General features: G+C 40.5%; 1 protein-coding gene across 4 annotated transcripts in view; it reads left to right on the top strand.

Annotated features, from left to right (window-relative positions):
• Positions 1 to 2,443: 2,443 nt before the first annotated feature.
• Positions 2,444 to 11,682, top strand: part of SPHKAP (SPHK1 interactor, AKAP domain containing) — a 195,625-nt gene continuing 186,386 nt past the window's right edge. For 2 of the 4 annotated variants that reach the window (XM_054478461.2, XM_063648026.1), the window contains exon 1: positions 2,444 to 2,752. In XM_054478461.2, the coding sequence (XP_054334436.1) occupies positions 2,721 to 2,752 (32 nt within the window). In that variant the 5' untranslated portion in view covers positions 2,444 to 2,720. The remainder of the gene's footprint in view (positions 2,753 to 11,682) is intronic. The other 2 variants (XM_054478460.2, XM_063648027.1) reach the window with 1 other exon arrangement.

Here is an 11,682-nt window from a genome sequence, read left to right as displayed (position 1 = left end):
CTTATTAAATTATTTTTATCATGGCTGCTTTAAAATCTTTGACAGATACATTTAACATCCCTGTCATTTCCATGTTATTAATAGTATCGATTGATTGTTTTGTTTTGTGTTGATTCTCATTCAGATCTGGTTCTTAATATGACAAATAATTTTCTATTAAAGCCTGCCTATTTGGGGCATTATGTTAGAACATTCTGAATTTTATTTAAAGAGCTGTTTTAGATGGATTCTCTTGACACTTCTCCTGTACGGCAAGGAAAATAAGGGCAGCACTGCCTCATCACTACCAAGTGGGGGTGGAAGTCTGGGCTCCTCACTTGGCTTTTGCTGACACTTGAAAAACAGGTAGTGGTATTCATTACTGTGAAGCAAGGGTGGGTGGGAGTTCAGGGTCCTCACTAGGCCTGCACTGATATCTCTCTGGCTAAGAGTGGTAGGAGTACCTAGTTCCTGCTTCCCATGTGGCCTTCTGTGATTGGGAGTCGGGGGCAGGGAACACACACAGGGCCTTGTTACCTATGAACTATGGTTTTTGATTCTCCACAACAATTCCTCTGACACTGCCTCAGTGTAGAGTGGAAGTGGGGTGGGGGGGGGTGTGCCGGTTACCGCTCTGTGGATGTGAAAGTACAAGCTCCACTGATACCAAGGTGAAGAAGTGGTGCTGCTACTCCTTGTTAGGATTAAAAGTCCTGGATCCCATGGAACCAGCCCAAATGCCCATCAATCAACAAGTGGATAAAGAAATTGTGCTATACATATATACGATGGAATACTACTCAGTCATAAAAAGGAATGAATTAATGGCAATTTAGCAATTTGGATGGAACACGAGACTATTATTCTATGTGAAGTAACTCAGGAATGGAAAACCAAACATATGTTCTCGCTCATAAGTGGGAGCTAAGCTGTGAAGAGGCAAAGACACAAGAATGATACAATAGACTTTGGGGACTCAGGGGAAAGTGTGGGAGGGGGGTAAGTGATAAAAGACTGCAAACTGGGTTCAGGGTATACTGCTCAGGTAATGGGTGCACCAAAATCTCACAAATCACCACTAAAGAACTTACTCAAGTAACAAAATACCACCTGCTCCCCAAAAATCTATGGAAATTAAAAATATTTTTTAAAAAGTCCTGGCTCCCTACTTTGCCTTAATGCCATCTGTATGTGTGGAATGGGAAAGGGACTTCATTATTTCTGTGTAGATGTGGAAGTTCAAGCTCTTCTTGCAACCATGATGGTGGAAACGAGACACGAAAAGGAGAGTGCAGCCAGTGTTTGGAGGGGATGAAAGTCCTGGTCCCTACTTAGTCTTCTCTGACACCACCTGGCCCAGGGGACTGACTTACATCCATAGAGCCTACAAATGGTGAAATGTGGGGTCCCTGCTTGGCCTTTGAAGGTGTAGTTGAAAAAGGGCCACAGGTTTTTTCTCATGGTGTTTGGCCACAGTGGAGCTATTATTGTGTGTAAATTTTCCATCTTGCTGAGCTGCCTCTCTCCTGATCCTTGGGCTAGAAAGAGGAGTCCTTTGTCAAGGCTTTTCCTGTCTCTGCCCCTTGACATTTCCGGGCTGTCATCTTCTTCAGCCAAAGTCTGGGAGAACCTCAGGAACCCATCATCATGCCATGCCTTGAGTCCCAGGATCTCTAGCTGGTCTGCATTCTTCTGTCCACCTTTTTCTCATGCCTGTTTCATAGATAATCTCCGGGGGATTTAGTTGTACTTATTAGGAGGAATAGCTAAAAGTACATTGGCTCAACCTTCCCATTTGTGGAAGTCCCAAATTTTATTTTTAATTTGTTTTTTAATTGGAAAAAGAAGCAGATTCAACAGCGCCCTCATTTTAGCAGATATTTGCTACTATCAGTGTCTTTTTTCTTAAGACAACTGTCCTTTTTGCTCAGGGAGATACCCAGCCGTCAACTGGGGAAGTTTGTGACAGCTCTCCCTCCCAGGTTCTGAGTGCTGTCCTCGGATGGATGGCCGCTCTCGTAGGTTTTGAGATTTCTATGTGCGTACACGGTTCCAACAGAAGAAAGAGAAGACTAAGTCACAGTTAAGTAAAATGAATTAAAGAAACGTGAAAACCAAAACCAAGAGAGAAAGTCCAAATAAAGGGAAAAGACTTAGGAGGTCAAAGACAGCATCGTTCTGACTGATCGACCATAACATGGTAGAGCATAAACAAAAATGAAATCGAGACAGGAAGCCAGAGGAGTGGCGCGCAACCCGTGGGGAGTGTGGGCATTGCCAGGAGTGAGGGCGTGAATGTGGGAAAGTGGGTGAACAACTTCAGGGCTCAGACCTGCTGTACGCCAGCGAGAAAGGGAGGGGAGACGACGGTGGTTGGGGAGACAGGAATTTTGTCGGAGTCACCTATGCTTCTGGGCACGAATGAGCGATAGAGCAGGATCCTCGAGCAACTGAGACTGGGGCCCGCCTGCAGGAGGCAGGAGCCAGGCAGAAAGGTGGGAGCGTTGGCCAAGCGCTCCTGCAAGATCAGAGAGGACGGTGGGAGGGGACAGCGGGCGGTCGCAGCGCACAGAGCTTGCTGGCCAGGGAGGAGCGAGTCTCCGTGGGCGCCGCCGCCGCCCCATCCTGCGCGCCTCTCTCCTGGCGCGCGCCAGTCTGGCACTCTGGGAGCTGGGTCCTAGCACCACAGACTTATCCTTCGCCTGCACTTTCCGTCTTTCTTCTCTGGGCGCCCACCAACAATGGATGGCAACTCCCTGCTCTCGGTACCAAGGTAAGACCCGCTTCTTTCTATGCCCAATACCATGTCGATCAAACTCCGTTCCGCGTTGTGAGTCGCTCACCAACTTGCCCCAGAGCGCTTCGGTTTGCACGGGGCTCCCAGGGAGGAGACAGGGGTCACCGCACTTGTAAATAAGTCCGGCCCAGCCTCGCTGGAGCTACAGGGGTCCCTGTCAACTGCCCCACAGGGCGCGATGCTGAGTGGGGCCTGTGCACTGGAGTGGCACGGGTTGGGGGTCAGCCCCGTGCCCGCCTCTAAGGCCCAGGGACGGAGATCTGCTCTGCCCTGGGTGGGGCCAGGAGCCGGACTTTCCGCGGACACAGCTTGGAGAGGTTTCACACCTTGTGGGGAGACAGATTCCAAGGTCTAAAACAGGAGGGAGCCGGGCTAGGGCAAAGTACCCCCGCTTTCCTTCCACCTGGACCTGAGTGGGTGTCTGGGGCTGCTGGGGTGGGGAAGATTTTCCCTCACCCCCACCGACACCTAGACTGCCCCCAAAGTGAGATCTTAAGACAGGGCAGAAAAGACCTAAGTCCCCTGCAGTCCCACAGTTCTCCACCGTCCCCACACCCCCTGCCAGTCTGCGAGTTCCTTCTTTAACACCTTTGGCTTTGCTCGTCCCCCACACCGGGGTAGGTCACGGACGCCACCCCAGGAGCTGCCGGGTGCGAGTAACGTGTTTTTCGGGGTGTGTTTCTTTCTCCTGTCTCTTTTTTGCCCCTCTTCCTCACTCCTTCTAACTCAGTCCTTTGCGAAATTAAGAACCTGAGATTTTTATGTCTTTCCCATAAACGTCTGTGTAAATAGGGGCGGTGGTGCTGGTCCTGCTCCCCCAGCCGGGCAGGTGGCCTTTGCGCTCTTTGCGCTCGCTGGGCGCGGAGCGTTCGCGCCGGGAGCCGAGGATGCTGTTGCTCCCAGGGAGAGGGTGCCCTGGCTGCGGCGCAGCCCCACCTCTCCTCGGCAGCGGCTCAGCGTGGCTCTTCGTGCCATCCCTACTCCCTCTTTTCCCCAAGCAAACAGGTAGGTAGCTTCCAGAGGAGAGCACCAGGCCCTAGAATAAACACTTTAAGTTCGGATTCTTGGAGAGTAGCAAAACCAAATATCCACTGGCCAGGGCACACATGGAGTGATACTACATTGCCAAGGAGCCGAGATGCGGTGGGAGGGGAGGTGGGGGTGGCGGAGGAGGAGAGAGACTGCTTTCCAAAGGCATAATTGAAGGCTGCCATCTAGAGACCTGAATTATTTGTATTCCGCGATGAAATAACGCTTTCTCAGCTCCACAGGCACTTCCTCCTTAAGCGTCCCTTCGCCGCGGGGGTAGCAAATGATTCAGAAAAGGCCCGCTGTGGTTTCTGTGTACCCCTTGAAGCAGCTCTTAAGTGAAGTCTCAATCCCCACCCTCCGGATCCCTGCCCCAGCGGAACACGGTCAAACGACCACCACTGTCTTTCCATTTTGCCGATTTTTTTCAACTTAAAAAAAAAATTGCCAGTGATATTTAAGCGAAGGCATTAAGGTGTTTGGAAAGTCATGTAAATTGGAAGCTCACTTTCTCCACCTATCCATTCTACTGTCTAGGGCAAATGGTCATTAGAATTGAAACGGTGAATTGGGTGATCCTAATAATCTTCCAATAGAGATTTTTGATAACAGATTGATTGCTTTAATCCGGTTTTACAGACCAATATAGCTGTGCCTGAATCCTGACTATATTTCTATTCAAATACTGGAACATTTTCTAAATTACCAGAAACACATTGTGCCAGTAATTTATTAAAATTATTTCTGTCTCAGTACTATAAAATGACCTTATAAAGAGCAAAGCAACTCCGATGATATTGCTCTGTATCTTGTAGTAGCCTATCAAAATGTTAACATAGGCTTAATATCAGCTGCAGCAAAGTAAACTTTTTGAACCTGACTTTTTATTCACCAGTTTCCACAAATCAGTGTAGTAATTTCAGGTATTTTATTAGCCTTCTTAATCCACAAATCAGTGTAGTAATTTCGGGTATTTTACTAGCATTCTTAATCATGTAAATTAACTCCTGTACATGAGTTGATTCAATCCTCTATTTCATTGTACACAAGAAACACCATTCCTTTTCTGTAAGACTTAATTGAAAGCCATAGGGATTGGGATGCAAAAGGTAAATTAAAATTTTTAATGGTGTAGACAAATCATGTGTTAGTCACGCTACTTGTTCACAAAACATTGCATTTTAAAGAATTGATTATTGACTATTCCACGTAAGCTTTTCGAAGAAAGCAACAATGATCAGCAAATATCAAATTGTTATTGTCAAGGTTTGTGATGTCCAAATCTGAAAACATTTTTGGTATCTAACAAAATTAAGTTGGTGGTTATAAATCACTGTTTCTCTTAAGAATTAGAAAACAATTTAAGACATTCTACTTAATAATTAGAGAAAACAAAATGATTTAATAACATTGAGTTAATTATAGAATATATTTTTATGTTGGCTTTTCCATTTTCTTAGAATTTTCAATTAAACACAAATATAAATTACTGAAATTTCAATCAAGCAATATTCTGTGATGATTGATATTAAAACTTAATTTGACTCATATACTTCAGAAACTGTAAAACATGTTTTTTTTTTTAAAGGCAATGTTTTGGGTTCTTTGAGTTATTAAACTGTATTCCCTTTCTTCTGTGAAAACTCTAATTTATTTTTACTATGAATATTTTCATTTTTAAAGGTGCGGTAAATTATGTGGATTGCATCACAGATTTCTTAAAATCACTTGTTATCAAAGCTGGAAGATATCTTCCATAAGGAAACCAAGCTGTGCAGAGATTAAATGTTTCCATGTTAGTTGCATTATAGACCCGGAATCCAAGTGTTTTCTGACTAGTATCCCAATTCAAGAAAAAAAAAATTTAAGAGGGATTTTTTTTTTAAATCTAAAAGCTTTGATAGAGGTTCTTTAGTCATCTATTTTATGGAAAATTGATTTGATTTGCTAAGTTGCAAAATTAGACATTAGAAAAACAAAAAAAGAATCAAAGTACTTCCATCCAATGTGTTCTATAGTACACTGTATTACAATGCAGTAGTTTCCACTTAAAGAAAAAAAATCAGTCTCACTTTTATATTGGTAACTAGTGTGTGTATAGTAAGGTGTTGTCAAGTGTTATCTAATATATTAAATTATTTGATCATCACATCCTTGTGAGTCAATCATGACAGATATTATCATCTCCATTTCCTAGCTGAAAACTCTGAAGCAAAAGGAAATTAAATAAAGGAAATAATTGTATTAAAAAATCCATATAAATCGTATGTAGCAGAGCTAGGTCATCCACAAAATTTTTCTGCCTTCAAGTCCAGTTTTCTCTTGTGTACTGATTGAAAATCCATACTTTATTTTAAATGGAAGGAAAAAGAATTCCTGGTACACAATTTGGACAAATACTGATACCATCAGAACACATGGGGGCAGCCTAAAAGCAAGGAGACCATCTTTTAAAGCCAACAAGTGCTAAAATAATCTTTTTTAGCAAACAGAAATAGTTTGTCACCTTGACCATATCTAAGCTTGAATTTAAATGTTAAGAGAGTTCCCTGTTTTCTAAACATTTGCATTGTTATACTGTATTGTTTTGTTCTTTTTGCTTGGTTTACTGGATTCTATTTTAATAATAAAATTTTTATATGGCACTTCAAATGATAAGATCAAAACTCATCAAATGTAAACTTTTGAAAAAACAATTTAGATTGATTTTCTCCATGTGTAATAATGTATATAGGCTTCCTGTCATTTTGTTTTAACCAATCCGAAGTTTAACGCAGACACATTTCACTAAAACTCATCAGAATCTCAAGATTTCACCTCTCAGTATGTTAGTTCCAGCAAAAATAAAATTGATTTTTTAAAATGGAACAAACAACCCAATACTGTATACTGGACTATGATCTTCCATCACCAAGTTTTTACAGAAAGGTTAACTGATTTTAGATTTGCACAAAAGGAGAAATTTAAAAGTATATTTAAATTTCTTTGTCCTATTTGTGAAAAACTTTCAGAAAAGATTAATCCATTACTCTTAAGTGGAGGAACAGGGACAAATACAAAATACTGCCTTAAGAGTACACTTAACTTCATTCTCTGTCTTGGAATGCACACTGTCCTCAAGGCCAGCACTGAGCTGTGGGCATATTCCCCAAGTCTCACTCTCTTTTCAGGGTAACACTGCCCAAGAGGTACAATTTCCTATAGAGAAAGGATCTGGGAATTTGAAAGTCCTGGTGCCTCAAACTCTGAGAGTCCACGTTGTTGCTGGGTTGTGGATAGTTGGTTAAGAGACTGGAATTCTGAAGGCAATTCCCAATAGAAAAAAAAAGGCTTAAAAGACCAACATTAAAACTACACTTCAGATACTGGCAAGTTTTATGGGCACTTGCTCCATCATCTAGTAAATGGGCCCTTACAATCATCTCATAAATGAATGATTAGGATATATTTTGTTTTACAAGTGGCCTCCTTTGGCTAGTGCTACTCATTTGAATTGAGTTTTTTCTTGGTGTTACAGAGTTACAGCTACAAATAATTGTAAGGAGGGGAAGAGGAAACAGTGATGTATTATATTTGTTTTTTTGTTTTGTTGTTTTTTGTTTGTTTGTTTTGTTTTTTGTTTTTGAGACAGAGTTTTGCTCTTGTTACCCAGGCTGGAGTGCAATGGCGCGATCTCCGCTCACTGCAACCTCCACCTCCCTCCGGGATTCAAGAGATTCTCCCGCCTCAGCCTCCCAAGTAGCTGGGATTACTGGCATGTGCCACCACGCCCGGCTAATTTTGTATTTTCAGTAGAGACGGGATTTCACCATGTTGGTCAGGCTAGTCCCAAACTGATCTCAGGTGATCCACCCGCCCCGGCCTCCGGAAGTGCTGGGATTACAGGCGTGAGTCACGCGCCCAACTCTGTATTTGATATTTGGAGACCTGGTGCTTAGTCCTGTTCTGAAATTAATGGCTGAGACTGTCTGGGCAAGTTACCTGACCTGTTGCTTCTCTGCCGCCTCCTGGATGTGCTGACGTGTATCTTGGATATACTTATCTTCTATGTCCCTCTTACTTTAGTCTTCTATAATGCCACAATCTGTATTGTAGCAGGTACTCTCCCTTGGGAATGATATGGATAAATGTCTTACTCTCTTGAAAGTGGTGGGTGAAATCAAGGCATTTAAAAGAACTGAAGCAACATACACCCATCCAAAAGAAAGCTTGTCTTCGAGAATTGGGCTTTATTGTTTTTAATGTTCCCCCAGAGGTGGAAAGCAGCATTATACTTACAGAAACTCTTTTGTAAAGAAGACAGCACGGTAATTAAGATCCTGGTTCTGTCATATATTAGTGATTGGTTATCCACTCTGGGACAAAATGCTTACCTACTCTGTGATTTATTTTCATCGTCTGGGAAATGCGAAAACTATTTCAAATATTTGAAAAGGATGTGAGGCTTGAGACAGTATTATGCAGTACAAGAAATAGTGAGTCTTTAGCGATTGCTTCCCATCATACTGAATGAACTCCTCTAAATATGATGGTTTCATGACAGATTTTTAAAGTTAATAAAGTTAATAACTCAGATAGAAAGTTGACTTTATCTGATATTAGCATAGATACCCTTTCTTCCTTTTGGCTTATTTTTTTCTATCTTTTTTTTTAAATCTCTCTCTTCAAATTTAAGTTGTTTCTTATAGATAGGGTATTGTATCTTACCTTTTTATCTCATCTAAAAAATCTCTTTTTTTTAATTGATGTGTTAAGACCATTCGCATTTGTTAAGATTGTAGATAGGGATAAATTAACTCACTATTTTCTATTTGTGTCATATATTTTTTATTCTTTTTTAAAATTTCTGCTCTGCTTGGGTTAAATGAGAACTTTTTTGTGATTCTGTTTTACTTTCTTTATTGATTCATTATTTATCTTTTGTTAAAAAGTATGTGGTTGTTCCAGGATTTAGAAGATGTTTTTTATTAAGCAGAATCTACCTTCAAATTTTAACATACCACTTCACATCCAGTGTGAGGTTTTTACAAGTATACATTCCAAATTATCTCCTCTGATCTTTTGTGCTAATATCATCACATATTTTATTTTTACAAATGTCATAAACATAATACATATTTTGCTTTAAATCATCAGATATTTTTAGAATAATTAGAAATATGAAAAAAAACCCTTCATTTATTCCATTTCTGATGTTTCATTTGCATAGATCAAAGTTTCTGCCTGGTATTAAACTCTCTTCTGTCCAAAGAGCTTCTTGGATCTGTGACTTCATGCTTATTATTAATTCTCAAAAAAAATTCAGCCATAATTTCTTAACATGGTTTTCCTATCCTGTTCTGCTTTTTTCTTTTCCTTCTAGAATTTTAATTGCACATATATTAGAATACAGCTCTTGGATGTTATCTTATAATTTTGTTTTTGTTTCCTTTATTTTTCCTTTTTTTTTTTCAGATGGGTAATTTGTACTGACCTATCTTTAAGTTCATTGATTCTTTCCTTGGTTGAGTTCATTCTACTTATATATTTATCAAAGGCATTCTTCATCTGGTTACCATGTTTTACATTTTTAGCATTTCCATTTAGCATTTAGTTTTACCTTATAGTTCTTATCTCTCTGCTGTAACTACTCATGCGAGCTTGCATGCCGTCTGCATTTTCCATCAGAACCATTTAAATTATAATCATGATTTGTAATTCCCTGCCAAATAGTTCCAACATCTGTGCCATACCTAGGTCTGGTTCTGTTGGTTGCTTCATCCCTTGGAAGTGTTTTTCTTTTTTCCTTGCTTTTCAATAGGGCTGGTAATTTTTTGTTGAAAGCCAAAAATCATGTGTAAAATAATAGTATCTCCAAATGGAAACTGGAAGTCAGCGTCATATTCCCATGTTAAAGATGAGGAATGAAGACTGAGACAAGTTAAACGACTTGTCAAAGGTTACTCATGTAGTGAGTGACCGAGCCAGAACTTGATCTCTAGGATTTCAAACTCAAAGTCTAATGTTAACTCTATCACTGTTCCTCTCAGTTTTCTAATGCCAATACATTTCCACTCTGGAGTCCTTCAAGACCTTCTCATGCCACATAGCTTTGTTTATTTCAGACATTTTTCACTCCAAATTCTGAGAACGTCATTGAAGCATATGAGGAAAAAAAAAAAAGAAGTTCCTGCCTGTGATTATCTTACTATGTAATCTCAAGATATCACCTTCTTTCTGAATGTCTTTTGATTCAGTCTTTCTCAAAATATGGTCTCTGAATCAAAAGCAGCTACAAAGATGGGTGGATGCTATAAGAGGCTTTGACAGAGCCACAGGAAGCAATGGAAACACAGGGAGTGACAGCCAACAAAGTTTAGCATGTGAATTAGAAAGTTTGTATCTGTTCCCAATAGAGCTAAGAATTCAGACACTAAAGCCTCTACCTGCATGCCAAGCCACATTTCTCCTTAAGGTAGAAGAGGTGACAAATTCTGCCACATGGTTTAACAGAGTTTTTCTCCAAAGAAAATAACAATAATATGCAAACCAATGTGCCTCCTTTTATTCCTTTTAACGACATATTACAGAGCCAAATTATTGAAATAGCGTATGAACTTGTTAGAGTAGCCATGGTTTTTGAAGTACAAGTTAGTTAAAAAAACATAAAGGCATTGTATTGCTTTTCTATTGCTTTTTAAAATTGTCAGAAAATGAGTGGCTTAAAACAATACATTTATCATCTCACAGTTCTGTAGGTCAGAAGTCTGACATGAATCTCACTGGGATAAAATCAAGGTGAGGCCAGGGCTGCATTCCTTTCTGGAGGTTTCGTGGGAGAAATGGTCTTATTGCCATTTCCAGCTTCCGTAGGCTGCTTATATTGCTTGCCTCATGACTACCTTTCTCCATCTACAAAGCTAGCAATGGACGGTTGAGTCCTTTTCTCCCATCACACCAACTGACTTCTGACCTCCTCTTCTGCCTACCCCCTTCACTTTTAATAAACCTTGTGATTACATCGGGTCACCTGGATAATCCAGCATAATCTTTCTATATTAAGATCGGCTGGCTAGTAAACTTAATTCCATCTTGAACCTTGATTTCGCTTTGTCATACAATATCACATATACTACAAGTTTCAGGAATTAAGATACGGACATCTTTGAGGGAGTTCATTATTCAGTCTACCACAGGCATTAACTGAACAAAAAACTGATCATTCTGGTCATCAAATGACACATGAAATTCTGCTAAGACTAATTTCTTTCTTGTTTCTTTCTCCTTGTTTCCTTCTTTCTTTCTTTATTAAATAAAAGGGAAGAGGGACAAGACTATTTGTTCCTCGTCTTCGATACGCGAGTCATTCAGTGTGCCTGAGCTGAAACAACTAAAGATTATTCAAGAACATAAAACCAGATCAGGATGGACCTGGAAACCCTACCAAATTCACTCTTTGGAGCATGTTTATTGCAGTGGTCATTAATGCTATTCAGCAAGTTTTCCAGTTGTACTCCTAAGCATAGGGCAGGATTGTACTTGCTCTTCTCCTTGATATAAGACATAGTGACATAATATGACTTGGCCAATGCAAAGTGCACAGAAGGGATACGTGTCTCTTCCAATGTAAGTGTTAAAGATCTCATGTGTGACTTGCTTCATTTCTCTTACTTTCTGCCATGGTGACTAACAGATTTCAGGTTGTGGCTGTTCCAACAGCCTGAGTTTCAGAATGAGGTTGAATTGGAGCAGAGCCCCAAGCCAGTCCATGATGGACATGTAGCATGAGTAAGAAATATAAATAAGACTTTGTGGTCTTAATCCCCTGGGGTTTTGGAATTGTGTGATATTGTATTATAACCTAACCCATCCTGCCTGACTCGGCTACCCTCAGGGTT

The sequence above is a fragment of the Pongo pygmaeus genome, chromosome 11 (assembly GCF_028885625.2).
Source record: "Pongo pygmaeus isolate AG05252 chromosome 11, NHGRI_mPonPyg2-v2.0_pri, whole genome shotgun sequence".
NCBI lineage: Eukaryota > Metazoa > Chordata > Mammalia > Primates > Hominidae > Pongo > Pongo pygmaeus.
Note: the sequence above shows the minus strand (reverse complement) of the source record. Positions and strands in the feature narration are given on the sequence as shown.